The sequence below is a fragment of the Lithobates pipiens genome, unplaced genomic scaffold (assembly GCF_037356315.1).
Source record: "Lithobates pipiens isolate NorthernLeopardFrog02 unplaced genomic scaffold, aLitPip1_a1.2 Scaffold_1, whole genome shotgun sequence".
Classification (NCBI taxonomy): Eukaryota; Metazoa; Chordata; class Amphibia; order Anura; family Ranidae; genus Lithobates; species Lithobates pipiens.
Genome location: NW_027507685.1, coordinates 43,630,646 through 43,654,633, shown reverse-complemented (window position 1 = coordinate 43,654,633; position 23,988 = coordinate 43,630,646). Strand labels below are relative to the sequence as shown.

General features: G+C 43.8%; 1 protein-coding gene across 5 annotated transcripts in view; it reads right to left on the bottom strand.

The window, feature by feature from the left end:
• The window catches only part of ARHGEF6 (Rac/Cdc42 guanine nucleotide exchange factor 6), a 174,645-nt gene that overhangs the window by 119,245 nt on the left and 31,412 nt on the right, over positions 1–23,988 (bottom strand). For all 5 annotated transcript variants that reach the window (XR_013277464.1, XR_013277465.1, XM_077490420.1 and 2 more), the window contains exons 3-6: positions 18,554–18,638; positions 17,164–17,291; positions 9,969–10,167; positions 6,252–6,322 (exon numbers count right to left, since the gene is read on the bottom strand). Coding sequence is in view for 3 of the 5 variants with exons in the window: in XM_077490420.1 (XP_077346546.1) it covers positions 6,252–6,322; positions 9,969–10,167; positions 17,164–17,291; positions 18,554–18,638 (483 nt within the window). In the remaining 2 variants the exon portion in view is untranslated. The remainder of the gene's footprint in view (positions 1–6,251; positions 6,323–9,968; positions 10,168–17,163; positions 17,292–18,553; positions 18,639–23,988) is intronic.

Sequence of the window (23,988 nt, the reverse complement as noted above, 5' to 3'; positions counted from 1 at the left end):
TTCCCGAATGTCAGTCCGACAATTTCAGAGACACCTGTGCAGTTTGGGAGGCCCTGTGGCTCTGATTTATTTCCTTTTTTTGTGTAGTACTGAATAGTCCGTTTCTTTATTACAGCAGATGCACTGTAATAGCATAAAAAATAATTGGAAGCGGAAGATAGGTCTCTGCTTGTTAAAACATTCAAACTCCATCCTACATTTAAAACTGAAATTTGTTTTTTTGTTGTTTTTTGGTGGGGATACAGCAGCAAACTTGTTATGTATAATGGTGTGTACCTCATTATCTGCAGACAGCGGCTTCTAATAAAAATTCTCTCAGCAGTGCCTCCTTCATAGCGGTCAGATATTGCCCTGAGCAGCTGTCTTACCAGCAACCGCTGCTACGGGGGACATTTGTTCTGCTGGCTCCCTCCTTTCAGCCCTCTCCACCACCATAGCTCCCAACTGTCCCCGATTGCCCCTCTGTCTCTCTTTCCGCCTCTTTTGTCCCTCATTTTGGTCTGATCTATATAGTTGTATAAAAAAAATGCACTTTTTATCTTTCAAAAAGTGTTTCCCAGTGCTAAACCTTTCATCCAAATTCTAAATTGCTGCATTTGTCAATTTTAAACACCAATTTATAGGAATATTAGTGGTAAAAAAAAAGCACCTGTGGATTTAATTGACTTTTTTTTTTTTTTTTTGTTATGTCCCCTTTAAGGGGCATGTCCTGTACCTACATACATTTGTTAGAAGGTGTCCCTCATTCCCATCTCAAAATGTTGGGAGGAATGCACCACTACAGCTTGTATTACTCTTCTCACTCTCCCACAATGCATTGCATTCTGCAAATAGGTGGTGGAGATCCTATCATTCAACTGCTTCTCCTCCATTCACAAAATGCAGTGCATTGTGGGAGAATAACAGTACAAGCAATCTGAATGATGGATAGGTCAGAAAGGGGTGGACAGGCAAGTAGTGTACATTTTCTCAGTAGCAACAACTGCTGTTAGCTTTCCCAGCTTCTGAGGGCAGTATGTAGAGGCTATGCCCTTTGTTGGAGCTATATAAAAATCTGGAATAGAAATAGTAATTGCCAGCAGTTTATGGGGTACACAGAATTACAGATAATGTATTTGGTGCTGCATAACCTTAAGGCCCCCTTTCACACTGGGGCATTTTTCAGGCCCTACAGCGCTAAAAATAGCGCCTGTAAAGAGCCTGAAAAAATCCGGCCCCTTTCACTCCAGTGTGAAAGCCAGAGGGCTTTCACACTGGAGTGGTGCGCGAGCAGGACGGTGAAGGCCGCATCTTTGGAGCGGTGTATTCACCGCTCCTACCCATTGAAATTAGTGGGGCAGCGCCAGGGGCGTACCTAGAGCATTTGGCACCCGGGGCGGATCCTATATTTGGCACCCCCCCCCCCCCATTAAAATGTAAAAAATACCCCACTGTGCCCCCTGCATCCTTCAATTTCTCTTTGTCACTACTGCCTACCCCCTCTCCACAACTGCACCTCTGGACCCCTTTACATTACAAAGCACCCCGCATCTCTGGGCCCCTTTAGATTACATAGCACCCTGCCCTTCTGGACCTCTTTACATTACATAGCACCCTGCACCTCTGGACCCCTTTACATTACACAGCATCCTGCACCTCGGGACCCCTTTACATTATATAGCACCCTGCCCTCCTGGACCCCTTTACATTGCATAGCACCCTGAACCTCTGGACCCCTTTACATTACATAGCACCCTGCATCTCTGGACCCCTTTTACATTAAACATCATCCTGCAGCTCTGGACCCCTTTACATTACACAACACCCTGCAGCTCTGGACCCCTTTACATTACACAACACCCTGCACCTCTGAACCCCTTTACATTACACAACACCCTGCACCTCTGGACCCCTGTACATTACACAAGACCCTGTACCTCTGGACCCCTTTACATTACATAACACCCTGCATCTCTGGGCCCCTTTACATTACACAGCCCCCTGCACCTCTGGGCCCCTTTACATTACACAGCCCCCTGCACCTCTGGGCCCCTTTACATTACACAGCCCCCTGCACCTCTGGGCCCCTTTACATTACACAGCCCCCTGCACCTCTGGGCCCCTTTACATTACACAGCCCCCTGCACCTCTGGGCCCCTTTACATTACACAGCCCCCTGCACCTCTGGGCCCCTTTACATTACACAGCCCCTGCACCTCTGGGCCCCTTTACATTACACAGCCCCCTGCACCTCTGGGCCCCTTTACATTACACAGCCCCCTGCACCTCTGGGCCCCTTTACATTACACAGCCCCTTCGCCTCTGGGCCCCTTTACATTAAACAACACCCTGATCCTCTGGACCCCTTTACATTACACAACACCCTGCAGCTCTGGACCCCCTGCATTTTACACAGACCCCCCCATTCAGTGCAGACTCCCTCTTCAGTGTAGCCCCCCCCCCATTCAGTGCAGCCCCCCTTTTCAGTGCAGCCCCCGTTCAGTGCAGCCCCCCTTCTTCAGTGTAGCCCCCTTCTCCAGTGCAGCCCCCTTCTCCAGTGCAGCCCCCTTCTCCAGTGCAGCCCCCTTCTCCAGTGCAGCCCCCTTCTCCAGTGCAGCCCCCTTCTCCAGTGCAGCCCCCTTCTCCAGTGCAGCCCCCTTCTCCAGTGCAGCCCCCTTCTCCAGTGCAGCCCCCTTCTCCAGTGCAGCCCCCTTCTCCAGTGCAGCCCCCTTCTCCAGTGCAGCCCCCTTCTCCAGTGCAGCCCCCTTCTCCAGTGCAGCCCCCTTCTCCAGTGCAGCCCCCTTCTTCAGTGCAGCCCCCTTCTTCAGTGCAGCCCCCTTCTTCAGTGCAGCCCCCCTCTTCAGTGCAGCCCCCCTCTTCAGTGCAGCCCCCCTCTTCAGTGCAGCCCCCCTCTTCAGTGCAGCCCCCCTCTTCAGTGCAGCCCCCCTCTTCAGTGCAGCCCCCCATTCAGTGAAGACCCCCCCCCATTCAGTACCTCAGATCAGCGCGGTGCAGTCGCACATGCTCAGAAGATCCCCTCCCCCTGTTTACACATAAACAGAGAGGAGGGGGAGGCGGCTGCTCGGCTGTGCCTGTGTGACATCAGTGATCACACAGACAGACAGCCCGCGGCCGCGAGAGGAGGGGATGGAAGGTGCACCTGTGTCACCCTGCACCCCCCCGCACACCCCCTCCCCCTTGTTGCATCACAGCGATAGTCACAGGCAGGGAGAGGAGAGGCGAGCTATCACTATGTGCTGCCGCCTAATCCCGCAACGCTTGCCACCGCTATAATCGCGGAAGGGGGTGCCGGCCTGACACCCCCCCAGTGTGTAGTACCCGGGGCGGCCCGCACCCCCCGCCCCCTACTTAGTACACCTCTGGGCAGCGCGGCTATACTGCCGGCAAAGCACCACTGCAGCAGCGCTTTTAACCCTTTTTCGGCTGCTAGTGGGGGTTAAAACCGCCCTGCTAGTGGTCGCATTCTGCCGCTAAAACGACGGTACAGCGGTGCTAAAAATAGAGCTGCTTTACCGCCAACGCCACTCCTGCCCCAGTGTGAAAGGGGCTTAAATGTAAGATTTAATATGATCGTAAACCTATTTTGTTTTTTTAAATAACAAATTGTCTTAAAGAAAAGCCCGTATCCTCCCCTGTGGGTGCTACTCGCTCCTCCTCCCTCCCAAGTGCCCCCATAGAAAGATGCTTGCTATAGGGGGAACTTGTGTAGGCTCGATCTCAAGCCCCACTCTGTGTGTCCATAAATATTTGTAAGTATTCTATGAAGCTTAAAGGATAAGTACACCTTTCATAATATGTTACACATGTACATGTTACATATTCTAGGTGTAACAAGTAACATTTTATAATTGCATCGGCCCCCGCACCTCCCCGATCCCTGCTGTGCCTGCTAGCAGGGGTTCTTCTCCACCTGTTAGCGGTCAATTTTTTTCTTTCTTTTTTTTAAACTTGACCGTGCAGGGCTCCGCCCACCCAGCCACATGGCATAATTCACACCGCTCTGCGAATGGAAAACTATGAGGTACGAGGAAGCAGAAACATTGACAGGTCTGCAGGAGAGTCAAACAAAAAGACGCCGCTCCAGGTGAGCAATCACTACAGTCTGAATGCAATGGGTGCAAGCCACGGGCCATCACCGATGATCAATAGGAAGAAAAGAACGGCTGCACACCACAGGAACGATCCAACAATTTTATTCCAAAAAATAGCAATAAACAGCCAACAAAGACGGAGTGTCCGAACCCAGGAGGTGCATGTCACACTGACCTCAATGCGTCTTCAAACCTCAAAAGGTCAGTGTGATACGCACGTGTCACCTCCCGGGTTCGGACACTCCGTCTTTGTTGGCTGTTTATTGCTATTTTTGGAATAAAATTTTTGGATCGTTCCTGTGGTGTGCAGCCGTTCTTTTCTTCCTAGGTCTGCAGGAGGCTTGCATGGCATCAGTAATCTGCTGATCGCTGGTGCAATGCTTTAAAGCAGGGGTCTCCAAACTTTCTAAAACAAAGGGCCAGTTTACAGTCCTTCAAATTTTAGGGGGGCCGGACTGTGGCAATTGGGAGTAGAAAAGGTCCCGACATCAGTGAGAAAAAAAAATAATGGTTCATTATTGGTCTCACTGGGAGGAATTTTGCCCCATCTTTGGTGTCATTGGGCCCCATTATTGGTGTCAGTGGGAGGAATTGTGCCCCATCATTGGTGTCATTGGACACCATCATTGATATCATTGGACCCCATCATTGGTGTCATTGGGAGGAATTGTGTCCCTTCATTGGTGTGGGTGGGGCGGAATTATGTCCCATTGTTGGTATCAGTGGATGAAACAGTGCCCCAAGGGCCACATAAAAGCAAGCAAAGGGCCGCATCTGGCCCCCGGGCTGCAGTTTGCCGGAAAAAAAATAAATCACATTTTTTTACCCGCAAAAAAGGTGAACGTATCCTTTAACACAGAAGAGTTTTTTGCCTTCATGCAGAAAATGTGATATAGTAAAAAACATCCCCTGCCTTTACAACCACTTTATGTTACTCTTTCTGCTGTTAGCACTCACCCTGGGTAATATAGCCCTTTAACACTCATACACTATTTTGCCAAAAGTATTGGGATGGTTGCCTGTACACAAGGCTGTCCACAAGGTTTAGGAGTGTCTATGGGAATGTTTAACCATTCTTCCAGAAGCGCATTTTTGAGGTCAGGCACTGATTTTGGACGAGAAGGCCTGGCTCACAGTCTCCACTCTAATTCATCCCAAAGGTGTTCCATCAGGTTGAGGTCAGGACTTGGTGCAGGCCAATCAAGTTCCTCCACCCCAAACTTGCTCATTCATGTCTTTATGGATCTTGCTTTGCCCGTTGGTCCAAATCATTTGGTGGCGGGGGGATTGTGGTATGGGGTTGTTTTTCAGGGGTTGGCCTTGGCTCTTTAGTTTCAGTGAAGAGAACTATTAAGGTGTCAGCATACCAAGACATTTTGGACAATTTCATGCTCCCAACTTTGTGGGAACAGTTTGAGGATGGCCCCTTCCTGTTCCAACATGACTGAGCACCAGTGCACAAACAAGGTCAGAGTCCTGACCTTAACCAGATAGAACACCTTCTGGATGATTTTGGATCGGAGACTGCGAGCCAGGCCTTCTCTTCCACATAAGTGCCTGACCTCACAAATGTGCTTCTGGAAGAATGGTCAAACATTCCCATAGACAAAGGGTGCGCCAACTCAATAATGAACGATACGGACTAGGACCTCATTAAAGTTCATGTGCGTGTAAACGCAGGTGTTCCAATACTTTTGGTAATATATATATGTTCATTTTTGGAGTGGAGACGTTGCAGTGGTAAACTTCATCGGAGGATGCACTGCTGGCAAAAAGAAAATCACAACCACCTCAAAAGAAACCAGAGGATTCGGGAACAAGGCCCACTTCTACAGGAGTCAGCATATTTTTCAAATTCTTGTAAAACCTCTGTGGTGGGGAATGAAATCTCAGTATTCTACTGAACCGATTTACTTATTGCTACAATTTGTTGTCCGATAGTTTTTTAGAATAATGATAGGGGCTATGCAAGGCGATTGTGAAGGTGATTTGGACAAAGTCGTTTAAAATGAAGCATGCAACATCTGAAAATATAAAACGTAAAACAAGCAAATAACAGGACTCCGGCCACCAGGCAGATTACATAACTGCTAACCCATTATTAATGTTCTCTAATCAGGATACTTGCAGTTCCACCTTGGATAGGACTTATTTGCTTACCACAGTGTAATAGTTTTTGGTTAGCTGTGTGACGTCACTCCCTTTCAGTGCTTTTGGGGAAAGTGGTTTATCTACAAAACAAAAGCAGAAACATTATCACTAAGAAAAGGGAACTGCTTCATATTTCTAGATATCAACTTCTCTTATCCATAGAAGGGAGGCACCAAAAATGCTTAAACATTACAGTACAGCAACGAGAGAAAAATAACCACTTACCACATGATATCATGGCTGTAATTACATGACAAAAAAGTATATGTTGACAGCTGAGTGCTAGCTTGTTGTCTAAGGGACAATCAGGCCTGACTGTGCTATGGTACTGCAGAAACAAGGGATTGTGGGAAACATTCATGATCATTTAGCAGCTTTTTTGCTGCTCCTGGATAGACAGCGAAATGGCAGATGTGGCAACACTATAACCAATTTAAAAAAGAGCTAGGCCTCCATGTATAGTTCTCCAATTCCAATTGACGCCTCCTTAGCCCACGTACACAGGGTCGGAGATTTTGCCAACCAAATCCGTCGGATTTAGTCCGACGGATTGTGTCCGCAACTGTTGCATACACACGGTCGGGCCAAGTTGGCGAAAAATCCGATCTTTCAGAACGTGATGACGTAATTTCGTTACGATGGGACTACATTCAGGCTAGTAGCCAATAGCTTTGATGTAGGAATTTGATCTGAGCATGCGTGGCACTTGGTCCGATGAAAATGCTCGGATTAGGTCCGTCCGGCCCAGTTGGTCGGGAAATATTTCCAACATGTTGGAAAATTGGGTCGGACGAAGATTCGGACGGAATCAGTCCGATGCATACCACACACAGTCGGATTATCTGACGACACGGTCCGATAAGACTCATTCCGACAGATTCTCCGACCGTGTGTACAAGGGCTTAGGGGAAACGCGTTGGGAGGAGCCCGTTGTACCATGGCAGAGAGCGGTTCGTGCCAAGAATTTTTTTGCTGTAACGATTTTTAAATGCTTTTTAAAATAAATACGATTTTTTAATAAAAAGATAATGCATCAGTCTTCCTCCAATTTTTCATTATCCATCATGAGCTGTTAATCGGGGATTCACTTGAGTCCTCTGAGGAAGGTAAATAGGAATCCATTTTATCAGCTGCAGATGAGTGTCCATTCATACACACCCCCCCCCCCCCCCGGCTCTGCTGGGAGCTGTTGTCCACTGTGAATCTTTGAACTTTGGCAGACAGAGGAATGCATCCCTAAGTTGTGGAAAGCACACACGCTTGTGCCCTATGTGGGTCTGGTGAGCAGCTAATTTTTTTTATTAATTTTGAGCACGGTGGGGTCTTCATACTAAAGTGTCCACACACCTTGGAAGTGGCATCTGTTCAATTTGGGACTCACAAGTTCATTAGATGTGTTTTCAGTTAAACCCATTCACCCTGCTTAATTTGATTTGTTTTCACATAGACTTTTTGTAACCTGAGAGATTCCAATTTACCTATTATTACCATATTATATATGTGTGTGAAATTATATATATATATACATATACACACACACACACACATATACATATACACACACACACACACACACATATTATATATATATATATATATATATATATATATATATATATATATACACACACACACACATACACAGTGCCTTGCGAAAGTATTCGGCCCCCTTGAACTTTTCAACCTTTTGCCACATTTCAGGCTTCAAACATAAAGATATAAAAAAATTTTGAAGAATCACCAACAAGTGGGACACAATTGTGAAGTGGAACGAAATCTATTGGATTTTTGAAACTTTTTTAACTAATAAAAAAATGAAAAGTGGGGCGTGCAAAATGATTCGGCCCCCTTGCGTTAATACTTTGTAGAGCCACCTTTTGCTGCGATTACAGCTGCAAGTCGCTTGGCGTATGTCTCTATCAGTTTTGCACATCGAGAGACTGAAATTCTTGCCCATTCTTCCTTGCAAAACAGCTCGAGCTCAGTGAGGTTGGATGGAGAGACTAGAACAGGAAAGTATCAGACACAGAGAATTACTGTAGATGTAGAACCACTGAAAGAATGCATATTTCACTAAGGCTGGCCATAGACAGAATACATTTATTTCCAAATATGCTTTATTCCCCCATCAACACAGCCATTGAGTTCGGGGGCCGCCAAGAGGACACAGTGATTATTGCTAGCGGCTATACCAGCTGCTAGCAATAATCGCATGTAAAATCCTCCCGCCTGGTTGTACTCAAGTTGATCGATTAACTTGGGTACATTCAGCCTGCGCATGTATGGTACGAATCAGAAGGAACCAGACGAGATTCAAAACAGTCTACGGTAGGCCTTAGGGGTAATATTAATTAAACCACTTAGGAATAAAACTGCAGTGAAAAACCTCAGCGGTAATTAGATAATAATAGAGTCTGCACTTGAAAAAGAAAATATGAATGTTATTAGAGATGAATCCACTGAATTGTGAATGGTATAACCTCAAAAAAAAAAAAAAAAACAGACACTCTTCACAGATCAGACACATAGTATTTGCAGAATTTAGATATTTACATATTAGGTTTCATTCACCTCTTGGGCAAGTGCTCATTTTTTTTGTTTTTTTAAATCAACCCAATTCTTAGTTTTTTTGTTCTTTGCAGTATTTTTTGATCTGGATAACAGCATGGTCTTAAACTACCACTGTACATCATATGAAAGTGAAGGAGCGCCCAGTGTCCAGTAGTTTCAGATATTAAATGTTTTATTTTGAGTCACAACAATAAAAAGAGGCCAATGCGTTCTGGGGGAACAGACACTCCCCCTTCATCAGGGCTGCTATTGAAAGCTATTAAGGGAATAGTCCTGTTACGGACTGCCTATGGCACAAGGATCGGACTGATAGATGTCCAAATGCTGGCTGTGGGTAGAGAGGCAACATCTCAATGCTGCCTCTGAACTCCAAAATTTTTTTTTTTTAAGATTACAGCCATTGTGAAAGATTCCCATAATGCGTCTAACATATTTCCTATGGCCATCAACTCCATCTAGTGGCCAAAGTGCGGTATGTTCCGATTGGAGCGTTTCAGTAAAATACAGAATTATGGCCATTAGATGGCGCTGACAATCATTGGAAAAAAACATATTGGACACATTACCGGAATTGCTCATGACAGCTGTGTAAATGTTTGTGACATATTCTATTGAGGAGGACCTGAGTCTATTCCCGATTGGCTCTTGCTTTCTGAATGTCAATAGGGATTATTACTTTTTGTGAATTATCATCATTATATAATTTATATTTTTTTTTTAGAAATTATTTCATTTCATAATTATAGGTTATGCTTTTATGGGCTAGGACGTTGCTTCCTATTCATTTTCTAGTTTTCCAATATTTCATAAATCTATATCATTTTCAGAAAAGGTATTTATGCCATGAAATCTATTTCATTTTAATACTTATTTTGGTTATGTAGCAAGCACAGAGTAAAGTGGAAGCTCAGGAGGAGTAGACACCGCATAAATAGAACGGCATGCTTTCCAATACGGAGAGAAATATGTGAACTGCCATTTACTGATCTTTCATTCAGCGAATGCTAGTTGCTTGGCTGTGCTAAAAGCTTCAACATTTTCTAAGACACCAACTTAAGCAAAAAGGCGTATAAGGAATGAAAAAAAAAAAAAAAAAAAAAAAAAAATCACATTTTAAAAAACATTTATATATCAAACACAATTCTGTGATCTTACCATTCTGTTTGAACTCTTTCACATAGTTACTGGGGAACCAGCCCATCTTGCCATTTAGTGATCCTTCCCACCAGCCCCCATCTTCCACTCTGGTGACATGGATGGTGTCACCTTTACAAAAAGATAGCTCGTCTTCATTCTGTTGCTTGAAATTAAACTTTGCTTTGACAATTAGACTGCTGCCATTACCGGTCATGTCCTTTTTCAAGAAAGAAAAAAATAAAAATAAAATTATGTAACATTCATGAAAATAGATTAAAACATTTACAAAAAAAAAAAAAAACATCTTTATTCACTTAGGCATTTTGAATGATATACAGGTGCATCTCAAAAATTTTTATTATAAAAAAGTTCATTTATTTCAGTAATTCAATAAGTGAAACTCATATAGCGCATTATATTAATGCGTTACATATAGAGTGATGTATTTCAAGCATTTTTTTTTTATGATTATGGCTTACAGCTAGTGAAAACCCCAAATTCTGGATCTCAGAAAATTTGAATACGGTATACAAGACCAATAAAAAAAAAAAAAAAAAAAAAGGATTTTTAATGCAGCAATGTTGGCTTACTGAAAAGTATGTTCATGTACAGTATAGTATGCACTCAATACTTTGGGGCCTTTTGCATGAATTACTGCATCAATGCGGCGTGGCATGGAGGCGATCAGCCTGTGGCACTGCTAAAGGTGTTATGGAAGCCTAGATTTCTTTGAAAGCCTTCAGCTCGTCTGCATTATTGGGTCTGGTGTTTAATCTTCCTCTTGACCATACCCCACAGATTTTCTATGGGGTTTAGGTCAGGTGAGTTTGCTGGCCAATCAAGCACAGCGACACCATGATCACTAAACCAGGTATTGGTTCTTTAAGCAGTGTGGGCAGGTGCCAAGTCCTGCTGGAAAATGAAATCAGCATCTCCATAAAGCGGGTCAGCAGAGGGAAGCATGAAGTTCTCTAGAATTTCCTGGTAGAGGGCTGTACTGAGTTTGGATTTGATAAAACACAGTGCACCAACACCAGCAGATGACATGACCCCCAAAATCATCAATGACTGTGGAAACTTCACACTGGACCTCAAGCAACTTGGATTCTGTGCCTCTCCACTCTTCCTCCAGGCTCTGTGACCTTGATTTCCAGATGAAATGCAAAATGTACTTTCATCCGAAAAGAAGACTTTGGACAACTGAGCAACAGTCCAGTCCTTTTTCTCCTTAGCCCAGGTAAGATATGTGACAGACCTAGCCGGGACAGAGGCTGTTGGAGGGGACAGAATGCGAGCCTCTTGCCTTGCGATTATGGGCCCTGGCATTTGGGGGAACGGTGCTCTTTGTGAGTTGTATGCCTGGGGACCCCTGAGGTGGGGTTACTTGGATTCAGATCCATGTGTCCCCCCCCCCCCCCCCCCAAGACACAGATTCTGGATATGTATTTGCCATATTAGCAATAGACTGAATCACACTGTTGGGACACAAACTGTTAGATGCTAATGTCATCAACTCCAGCCACCTGTCTGTTGTGTAAATTAGTCTAGTCTGGCTTGTAAGAGTATTCCACACCTTGTGCTAATTAACCCTGTGTTTATGTTTATGGTAATGTATATTGAATAGTCAATCAGTGAGCTAGGAGACAAAGTCTTACCCTGAAAAGTCCTATCTCACAGACGACTAGTCTGGGTCAATGATTAGATAAATAGCTCATGCTAATTAGGTTAGGTTTTAGTCTTCTACTGTATTATAAATACTTGTCATTTTGGTTCTAATAAATCAGTCCATGTTGAGCAGCTAAGCAAGTGGCATCTTGTTTTGTGCTTGTGAGCGGTTGGAATATCTGATATCTATATTCAGGCTTAGGAAGCGGTATACTGACAGAAGCACTCAATCGGAGTGTAGGGACGTTCCGTCACAAGATGCTTCTTCCATTATCTCTGGTTCAGGAGTGGCTTGACACAAGGAATGAGACAGTTGTAGCCAATGTCTTGAATACATCTGTGCGTTGGTGGCTCTGCGCTGACACAAGCCATAGCCCACTCCTTGTGAATCTCCCCCCTTGAATGGCATTTGGTCCACAATCCTCTCAAGGCTGTGGTTATCCCTAATGCTTTTGAACCTTTTTCTACCACACTTTTTCCTTCCACTCAACTTTCCATTAATATGCTTGGATACAGCACTCTGAACAGCCAGCTTTTTTTAGCAATCGCCTTTTGTGACTTACCCTCCTTGTGGAGGGTGTCAATGACGGTCTTCTGGACAACTGTCAAGTCAGCAGTCATCCCCATGATTGTGTAACCTACTGAACCAGACTGAGAGACCATTTCAAATCTCAGGAAACCTTTCCACGTGTTTTACAGATGTTTTGAGTTAATTAGCTGATTAGAGTGTGACACCATGAGAAAACAATATTAAAAACTTTTTCACAATATTTAAATTTTCTGAGATACTGAATTTTGCGTTTCAACTAGCAGTAAGCCATAATCAAAAGAAAGAAATGCTTGAAATATATCACTGTGCAATTAATCTATATAATATACGGGTTTTACTTTTTGAATTGAATTATGGAAATAAATGAAATTAACTTTTTTGATGATATTCAAATATTTTGAGACGCACCTGTAGTTGGCTCCACCATGTAGAGAACAGTTACAATCCAATATAAGTAAATAAAAAACACTCACGCCTAGGATAAACAGTGAGCTACAATAAATCTGTGCACCAGCTGTTTTAATCTAGTGAGAAGTAATAAAGGCGATGTCATAGGAAAGGAACCCGAAGACAAAACAGCGCTGGCAATGTGCCTAATGATGAATTTCTCTACAATAAAAGGAATTAACAATTGTTCTTGCACACAGATTTCTCCAGATTCTCAGAATCTTTTTATGGGTTCATATACTGTAGATGAGGATATATTTAAAGTCTTTGCAATTTTATATTGAGGAACATTGTTCTGAAATTGTTTGACAATTGTACTTTGCAAGCTTTTTGTTGCCCTGTCCCAACTTTTCTGAGATGTGTTGCTTCCATCAATTTCAACATTACCATTTTTCCTCAGTTTAAACATGTGATATGTTTTCTATTGTGAATAAAATATGGGTTATGCAATCATTACATTCTGTTTTTATGTAGATTTTACAAAGCGTCCCAACGTTTTTGGAATTTGGGTTGTACTATAGTGGATACACTATACTGTCAAAAGTATTGGAACACCTGCCTTTACACACATGAACTTTAATGGCATCCCAGTCTTAGTCAGTAGGGCTCAATATTGAGTTGTCCCAACCTTTGCAGCTATAACTAACTATAAATAACTATTAGGAGTGCATCTATGGGAATGTTTGACCATTCTTCCAGAAACGCATTTGTGAGGTCAGGCACTGATGTTGGACAAGAAGGCCTGGGCTCACAGTCTCCACTCAAGTTCATCCCAAAGGTTTATCGTTGAGTTGAGGTCAGGACCCTGTGCAGGCCAGTCAAGTTCCTCCACCCCAAACTCGCTCATCCATGTCTTTTATGGACCTTGCTTTGTGCAGTGGTGCGCAGTCATGTTGGAACAAGAAGCGGGCATCCTCAAACTGTTCCCATAAATTTGGGAGAATAAAATTATCCAAAAATGTCTTGGTATGCTGACTCCTTAAGACAGGGATATGCAATTAGCGGACCTCCAGCTGTTGCAGAACTACAAGTCCCATGAGGCATAGCGAGACTGACAACTACAACCATGACACCCAGAGGAAGAGGCATGATGGGACTTGTAGTTTTGCAACAGCTGGAGGTCCGCTAATTGCATATCCCTGCCTTAAGAGTTCCATTCACTGGAACTAAGGGTCCAAACTTAATCCCTGAAAAACAACCCCACACCATAATCCACCAAATGATTTGGACCAGTGCACAAAGCAAGGTCCTTAAAGACATGGATGAGCGAGTTTGGGGTGGAGAAACTTGACTGGCCTGCACCTCAAGAATATACTCCACATCTATATATATGGGCCATCTAAGAAGGTGAGAATCTGTCTATTAGGGGTGGAGTTTAAAAATAGGATTTTTGACTTATCATAAAATTTGTTTCACCGAATTCATCGACAGACACAGCGGTCCATTATTCAGAACCATAGGGGTAGATTGCCCCTACAGGAGTAGGACACTAGGCAGAAAAAAAAAAAAGGACTTGGCTATGCCTATTGGCAGTCCTATGTGATATGCACCCCCCTCTCGGCTATAGGCCTGCAGTTTAGTAACAAGCAGTGTCAGAAGCATTAAAAACTCCTTAGAGGGGTGGGTGCGGTGTCTGTTAATGAGCTCAGAGAAACGGATTTTACGTTAAGTCAAAAATCCTATTTTCTCATTCGTTCATTGGCAGACACAGCTCTCCATTAGTCAGAACCATAGGGACATCCCAAAGCAGTGCCAAACATGAGGGGGTGGGACAACGAAAAATCCCAAGGCTAACACAAGAGCCATCCTGGTAACAGGAGCTCAACACAGAAACAAACTGGAGTCCCACTTAAACATTACCCCTTCAAGAGGGAATAGACCCTCTAAACAGCAGCCTGCAACACCTTGCGGCCAAAAGAAGCATCTTCAGATGCCAGCACAGCCACGTTGTAGAATTTTGTGAAAGTGTACACCGACAACCAAGTGGCCACCTTGCAAACCAGCACAGCTGACACCTGATGGAAGGCCCAAGAAGCAATAAGCAGCCAAGCAGAATGTGCTAACAGGGAAAGGAGGAACCCAACCCCTGATAAAATATACCAGAGTCATCGTCTGTCTGAGCCATCTAGAAAGGTCGCAGTAGAAGCAGACAGCCCTCTTTTTGGCCCGTCCATGATCACAAACAGTGAGTCTGATCTCTGAAGGCCCTGTGACTGCCAAATGCACCTGAATCGCCTGAACACATCCAGGGCATGCAAGGTAAATCCCATAGGAAAATTTGACCAGGGACACAAGAAAGGCAATACAACGTCCTTAATCAAAAGGAATTAGAGGAAGGAACCACAGACAAGGACGAAGAACCACTTCATCTTTGTGGATCACCAGGTAAGGAATATGACATAATAACGCCTACAGTTCCAACACTCTGCAAGTAGAGGTGATAGTAAACAAAAAAGCCACCTTCTGGGACAGAGTAATGCCGCGTACACACGATCGGACGATCCGGCGGTTCGCCTGCCGGACTTTGTAGCTGAGGTCTGCCGGACTTTCAAGCGAACGTACTTGGCCACACACGATCACTCCAAAATTCCAAAATAAGGAAGTTCATAGCCAGTAGCCAATAGCTGCCCTAGCGTCAGTTTTAGTCCGCCGGACTAGCACACAGACGAATGGATTGTCCTCTAAAGGCCGAGTCCGGTGGACAATTTTGAAGCAAGTCTTATTTCTAAGTCCACCAGACTTTTGGGAAGAAAAAGTCTGCTGGAGCCCACACACGATCGAATTGTCCGATTGTGTGTACACGGCATTAGCAGAAGAACCTCCCAAATATTTTCCAAGGGAGGCTCCTGTATAACCGAACGCACCAAGAGTAGATCCCACGGCGGCAGATGTCAAACTCATTGATTAAGAGTATGCACCAGGGAGTGCGAGAACAGGGGACGCTAAAGAAAACCAGCAAGGCCGACACCTGACCCTTGATGGTACTCAAGGCCAAGTTCTACTCAACTCCCCCCACCGTGAAGGGAGGTCAAAATCCGAGCTACCGAGAAAGAATGAGGGTAAATGGCAAGCGCCTCACACCAGGATAAGTATGCTATCCATGTTCGATGTTCAATCTTCTCATAGGAAAGCTTCCTAGCCTTCAGCAGCGTTATAACTTCAGCATCTGGCTCATAACAGCCAGACCTTCAAAAACAAGGGGCTGAAGCAGGATGGAAAATCGGCCCTTGGGACAGTGGAACCTCCCTGAGAGGCAGTCGCCAAGGGACATCAGTGACTAAGCGCACCAGGTCGGCGTACCAAGACCGACAAGACCATCCGGGCCCACTAGAATGACCGGAATCCCTTCAGCCTCAATCCTGCGCAACAGCCGTGGCAGAATCTTGAGCGGAGGAGAGGCGTAGATCCAACTATACCGGATTTATGCCTATGAAGGGCCCACTTAAACAACCCTCCCAAAAGGGGGTTGCCCTCAGATCCCCCACAGCACCGTCCCTCTGGAAGCAGGCACCTTGCGTGGCCATGCGGACTAGCAAGCCGCGGCCTAAATTTTCAGCTGCCCGCCACGAGTGCACAGGTCTGCAGGGGGACCGGACCAGGCTAGACCCGAAGGAGGAGGACGGATGCCCACAACGGAAAGCGCCACCCCGCATGACGCCTGGTCGGTAGGCTGCAAAAGCCGCACCCTAAATTTTTGCGTGCCTGTCGTGAGAGCTCGGCAGGACGCAAAGCCGCGGCCTAAAATTAGTGTAGGGCCACAACAGGGGGCATGGACCTGTGGATGACTGGTCATCCACCCAACCATCAGGTGCCAAGGTGTACCCCCCATAGTGACAACCCTGGAGGGGGGGTGGACAGAATGTATGACGCACCTAAGCCAGAAGCCTGGACCTCACCCGGGGAAGGGGGGATATGGAGAAGACCCACAGAGGGACCGACCACTTCAGGGAAGGAGAGGAGGGGGGCCTGGTATGGATTGAGGGGGACCCCCCATGCATGTTTTTGTATTGCCGGCAATTTAAATGAATTCAATTTAAATCAATTTTTTTCTTTATACTCTATACTCAGTTTTGCTGCAGCAGGTTCTACACGGTACAGATGTGCCACTTTACAGGCAGACTATGGGGGCCCCCGGCACAATATTTAAAGGAATTTTTCATTTTTATAGCATCATTAAATCCACTGCTCCTTTAAAAATTGTTGTTTTAAAACAACATTTTTTGCATTGGTGCATGTCCCCCACGGCAGTACCTGGGTCTCCAAACCCTTTTTATGGCCAATAACTTACATATAAGCCTTCAAGATGGGATGGGTTTGGGAGTTCTGGTGTTCAGCCCATCACTGATAGTCTAGTGGACCTCATGGTCAGAACTGTACAACACCCTCATTCTGTGTGCTTGGAGTCATGAGAGGAAACTCTCCTGTGTATGGAACTTTAAGCTTCTAGTAATATTAACAGACTCCTTATATACAATAAAAAAAAAAAAAAAAGTCTGTACATTGGATAAATTATTTACATCAGTGGTTAAGGATACATGTGCAAGAACATACCACAGGTTTTGAATGTCTTCTTAGAACTTTTGATGAGCCGTCTGTTCCCTGAGGATTTGTTTGCGATGAGGAAGCAAAATTATGCGGCTGAGAGAGCGTTCGGGAACATGGCCTCTTCGACGCATGTTCTGTCAAAGAAATATGTACACAAAATTTATACCAAACACGCCACTTCTATCAATGTTAATAACTTGAAGTAAGAGTACAGAAATAATCCCAGACGGTGTTACGGTGATAAAAGAGTCTAAAAATGTCAAGCGGAGATAGCTAAAAAGAAGAGCAAATTGGGTAGGTAATATTCCTAGTTCTAGTGAATGCATCACTTTGTAAGAGTGAACTTTATGAACCTGTTTAATAAAAGATGGTTTTATAGAAGTGGGAATACAAAAACTAAAAAAAAGGAGCCCAATGTACGAGGTGAGAAAGAAAAGTGAGGACAGGTGCAGGATGATGAAGGGGAAGGAGAAAGGAAAGATGAAGACTCGGATGGGTAGGCCGATATCTCACTAACTAAAATGAGTAGAAGAGTCTTGTATCAGCGTAGCCACTAATTAATGCAGAAAGTTTGCAATTTACGTTATACTGTTCATTGGCTAACTTAAAGCGGGGTTCCACCGTCTGTATTTTTTTTGTGGGGGGAAATCACAAGGAGTACTATTTTTAAATGTTGCACTTACTTGTTCCATTTTAAAAATGTCATACTGCCGTTTTTCCGAAATGATAATTTATAAAATCTTCTGCTGCCGGTTTTCATCTTGTGAAGCCCACAGGCATTCTCTTCCAGGACACTGTGCTGCTAATGTCCCAGCATGCACCGCCCGTTCAAGCGCCAATCTCGCGCATGCGCAGTTCAAACTAATCTGCCATCACAACGGGCAGCGAAGTAGGCGTCGACGTCACTTCCTTTTTCTAAATCGCGCGATAACTAGCACCTGGGCGCCACACAGACTCCTGGGAACTTGAAAAAAGGATCCCGGGAGACAGTGCGGCCAAGAGGAAGTGCAGACCTGGCCGCTGAAACCCAGCCCATATCCGCAGCCGCACCACTCATATCCGCAGCGTCCAGGACCAGGAAATAAAGAAGAAAAAAAAGAAAGACAGAAGAATGTAGCAGCAAGGTAAAGGTGCTATAATGAAATTAGACCAACAATCTTAAGGGAATATCAGTTGTGATCTTAAGGGAATATCAGTTGTGATTCGGGTGGAGCTCCGCTTTAAGCTTGCAGGAGAACTTATCTGTACTTCATGGATTATACATTTCACATTAAATGCTTTAAGACTAAACAAGGGACCCAAGTTATCTCAAAAGATTGCATTTTTAATAACTTTGCTGAAAAAAAAATTGCTTACAAGCTGTTCCTACTAGTCTTAATATGTGGATATGTCCTACCTTCAGTAGCTCGGTTTATTGCAGAAAGAGTGCTCAGGATCTTTGGAAAATTCTCACCAGTGTAGAGGTCATTTGCATCAAACAGCTGCAAAACAGATACAAAAACTCAATAGAGAATTTATAAGAAATTCAGTCAGTGAAATTACATATTTTAGCAGTGTGGGATAATAAAAATGTATAAATAAAATGAGCAAGATACAGTCAGGGTCCTATAATACCAGTGCGGTGGGAATGCATTGGGTGGCTATTCCAGCGCAGTCCCACCGCACCACCACTGCAAAACATAGCACATTGCATTGTCTCCAGTGTGGTCAGTTCACAACACTGTATTGTGGTATAAAGTGGTGCAGCATGCAGTACTTTTCTCCAGCGCAGTGCAGATCACTGCACACAATAGAACGCTATGAAATGTCACTGTATGGCATTTCAACAAAATTTGTTAAAGAAAAAAAGTGAACAGTGCGATGCACCTGCATTGGCACATAAAATACTACACTGGTCCGCCCGGACTGCATTGCATGCCAGCCGGTTGATGTGAATGGACCACTGAACCAGTAGTAAGGCTATGGACATTCAGTAATGTACACATTCATATTAGTAGTAAATGACTTTAGTGTTCCTAATGTACAATTTGAGAATGAACAGGCAGGTTCTCCTTTGTAGACAAAATGAAAAGTTGAACTAGCACCATACATCCAGCCACCCCCCAGTCCCCACTGTTCTTACTTCCATGGATGATGAGCTGTCAGTGCCCATAGAGCAAATAGTGGTCTTCGGGATTTGAAATCCCTGCTCTTCTCCCTCTTCTTTCTGCAGCCCGAGCAATAATCTGAGCTAGAGCTGACAAAATCAGAATCACTCTGATCCTACCCCACCACTGGTCAAAATTTGGGGCTCCTATCATATATGATTCCAGAGATACGGGGCTCCTTGCGCAGCATGTCAGAAGCTACATACAGAGCTGCCTGTTTAAATACAAGCTGGCATACACTGTTTGCAGCAGACTGAGAGGATGAGCTCACAGTGCCTCCCACTTGTCAGAGGCACTGAGCTCAATGGACAGCTTGGAGCCTTGGACCAATGGTAAAGTACAAGCTGTCCAAAAAAAGTTACAGTGGAGGCACACCTCTGGAGGCATAGGGGACATATGCCTGCTCCCGTCCAGCCCAGCCTTCCTAACTACAAGGAAAAACATTTGTTTATGTGTATACGATTTACCCATAGTCCCATGTTCTTCTCACACTGTTAAGAGGGAGAATGAGAATGTGCTGCTGCTGAAAAGGTACTGTTTTAATCAAGCTAAATCATATATTATTATGCTATGACATAACTTATTAATTGAACTATTTACTATGAAATTACTGGTTGGAAGTTATAACTTCAAACTTTAGTAATTTGACCGTAAAGCCACCTGCTTAAGTACCATTTTTTGAAAATCGAGTAAATTACCTTAAAAATAAATATATAATAATTATTTGTATATTACTTATGGTAATTATCCCCTTGTCATCTAAGCCAATTCTGATATTTCTCACCTACATGTAAAAATCCAATTTGTTTGCTTGAAAATTACTCAGAACCCCAAAATATTATATATATTGTTTTAGCAGACACCCTAAGGAATAAAATAGCATTCATTGCAACTTTTTGCAACGCATTTTTTTTTTTTTTTTTTTAAGAAACGGTTTAAAGGGGTTGTAAAGGTAAATATTTTGTTCACCTTAATGCATTCTATGCATTAAAGTGAAAAAACATCTCAGTGCTGGCGCCCCCCCCCCCCCCCTTTTACTTACCTGACCCCTTGAAAGTCCTGTGCTCGCCCCCGATGTCCTCTTCGCCGCTCAGCCTGGCTGCTGTTTGGCTGGAGTGGATGGATTGAAAGCAGCGCAGCCATTGGCTCGCGCTGCTGTCAATAAGATCCAATGACGCAGCGCTCCAGGGGGCGGGGCAGAGTGATACAGCGAGCGGCTATATAGGTTGTTTTTTTCCCACATTTTCCAAAAACTTCTGGAAAAAAAAAAATGAAACGTTCAAAAGACTCATTATGCCTCCCAGATTATACGTTGGGGTGTTTGCTTTCCAAAATGGGGTCATTTTATGGGCAATTCCATTGTCCGGGTACTCAAAAGTGTAATAGGTGGCTGTGAAATGAGATGTGTAATTTTTGCTCGTGAAACGCCTGAAGGTACTACTTCAATGTTGGTGCTCTGTATGTGGCCATTCTGTGTAAAAGTCTCACACATGTGGCATCACCATACTCGGGAAGAGTAGCAGAATCTATTTTGGGGTGTAATTTGTTGTATGCATATGCTGTGTGTGAGAAATAACCTGATATGGCAATTTTGTAAAAAAAAAAAAAAAAAAAAATTATAATATATATATATATATATATATATATATATATATATATATATATATATATATATATATATATATATATATATATATATATATATCCATCTTCATTTTGCAAAGAATTGTGGGAAAAAAATTACAACTTAAAAAAACTCACCATGCTACTTATTTAATACCTTGGAATGTCTACTAAAAAAGGGTTCATTTGGGGGGTATTTGTACTTTCCTGACTTGTTCGTGTCTCAAGAATTGAGATACACCTGATGTACTGAAGGCCTGATCAGATGTGATCAATTTTCAGTGATTGGCACCATAGTTTGTAGACTCTTGCTGAACCGGCTGATTTTCGATCAATCTATGGCCAGCTTTACTTGACTCTTGAAGGCAGACTTTGATACCATACATGTTACACAAGGGTTCCTACAGATTGGCTTCCAGCAATGAGTGTCAGAGTAGCTTCAACTGAATGAAAGTGAAGTGCACAGCACAGGACCCGTGGAGGTGGCGGTACGCAGTACTCATGTGTTCTGGCACAGAAAAGCCCGTGTACATTAAACACACCAGTAAAGTGCAATTATTTTGTGATTTCTTGAAACAAAAATATGATGGGGATTTAAACCAGGAGCAGTAATGATGTCAACTTTGACAGAAGTCCAGGGCCAGTATACAGCCTGGGCCTGGGATCCAGATTCTTCCCCAGAAGAGATAAGAGACAAATTCAGCATCCTCTGAACTCTACTCTAACCAAACTCTCACTCTTTTTTCACGTATATGAAGAGGCGGAAGTTTGGAATTCAGTTAGAGCTCAAATTAATAAATTAACAAATAAATTGGAGGTACAACAGGGTGCCTGCACTTTGGACATATTCGTTTACCACCATTGTAGAACATGGCATGTTAAAAGAGAAGTTTGGGATTCATGAAAAAAAAAAAAAAACTGATGCTGCATCTGTCCCCCGCTGGCTCCAGACTGAGCGATCAAACACCTCTGATCGCTCAGCTCTTTGTCTTCAGGCTGCAGAGAGCTGGTGACTGTCAGTCAGTGGCTGTCAGGTTAAGCCAGCTGCTGGTCCAGGCCTCTGGATTGATCCGGTCCATGCGTTCAAGTTCTTTTAAGAGCCTGGAATGGCTTTGTGATGTCAGCAGAAAAGCAGGCTTTAGCTACATTCCTGTGAGCCATATTAAAAGTAAAGCCCAAAAAGTTTGGCTATACTTTTTCTTCCAAAAAGTGTATCTAATCTCCCCAAAAATAGAATATACAATGCAACTTGTCAGTCTCTTTAGATGTTTGGCTGCATTATTTTATTTATTTTTTTCTTCATTTTCACCTGGTGATCCTACCAATAACACACACTTCCTATCCTAGGATGACAACTCACTGGACTCTATCTATAAAGAAGCAGCACTGTCACTCTAGAACAGGTTTACAGAACACTCCCCTTTTTCTCAATTACATGGGGTGGGGGGGGTGGGGGATTTGTAGTCCTCAAAAGGTATCTGGGAACAATACTGATAACAGTCAGCACAGGAAGTCATCAGCTCCATAGGCCTGTGCATGGGGTGTACCTGGGCACACCCTAAACACCCTGAGCTGTCTCCTGAAATCTGCCATGAAATGTTGCATTCAAGAGGGTGTGTAGCCCGCATTACCTTTGAAACAGTTTCACAAGCAGCAGATCGTGAGGCTTGCCAGAGCCGCTTAGTATGTGAACTGTCAGGTAATGTCACTGCTTACAGGGAGAGAGACCAGATGTCAAAACTCAGCGGCGATGTAGGTAGGTGGGGGGGAGGTACCAAACAGCTATCAAACTCCAGCCAATGGGGTGAGGTCTGAGCGGGCCGCTACATTTGGCCCCACCCCTTTTCTTAAGCAAGGTGTTTATAGCTGCTCGCGGCCGAGTTGTGACAGCTGGTCTTTCTTCCAGTAAGTGGTTACATTATCTGACAGTTTCACACACCGAGCGGCTCTTGCAAGCCTCGTTATCTTCTGAATGTGAAACTCCCCCTCTCCCCTATCAGTGCTGACGGTCAGTGCCCATCAGTGCTGAAAATCATTCCCCATCAGTGCTGACAATGCACATCAGTGCTGAAAATCATTCCCCATCAGTGCTGACAATGCACATCAGTGCTGAAAATCATTCCCCATCAGTGCTGACAATCAGTGCTGCCCATCGGTCCTGCCAATCAGTGCCCATCTGTGCTGACAATCATTCCTCATCAGTGCTGCCCAGTGCCCATCATTGCTGACAATCACTGCCCAGCAGCGCTGACAATCATTCCCCAGCAGCGCTGACAATCAGTGCCCATCTACTAGACTCTTGTTTGGACAGATTTAATGGTGTTATGCCTAAGAATTACAGGCCTACAATAAAAAAAAAAATGCAAATTTCCATGCAAAACAATGTACCGCATTGAGCATCAAAAATCTGACATAATCATACAGCCAGGGAGGTTAAGCATCTGTGGGGCATCTTCAAACAGAAGTTGATTCCAGTGGCAACCTGTGAAGCTCTGGTGAATATATATTATATATATATATATATATATATATATATATATATATATATATATATATATATATATATATATATATATATATATATAAAATCTTGAACAGTAATCTTTTCTTTGAACAAGCGGTAATCATCTAGGGGCAGATGCATTCAATGGCATACTATATTTCTGAAAAAACGCTTTACCCATTTCTTGAAAGATCACATCACATGCAGTTTAGAACAACCAACTAAGGCCGATGTATTAAAACTGGAGGAGAGTGCAAAATCTGATGCAGCTCTGCATAGAAATCAGCTTCCAGTTTTCTTTGTCAAAGCTTAATTGAACAAGCTGAAGTTAGAAGCTGATTGGCTATCATGCACAGCTGCACTCTCCAGTTTAGTAAATTTAGCCCACTGTCATAGTATTTCACAAAAAAAAGGAAGAGTGCGGGAATTGTTACATCTGACATTTCTAATAATAGATATGTGTGAACCATAAACGAGATTACAGTTTGTATTTAGCTTCCTGTATCAGCAGCAAACCATGTTCTGTTTTATATAATAAAGCACACTGTATAGCTGTAC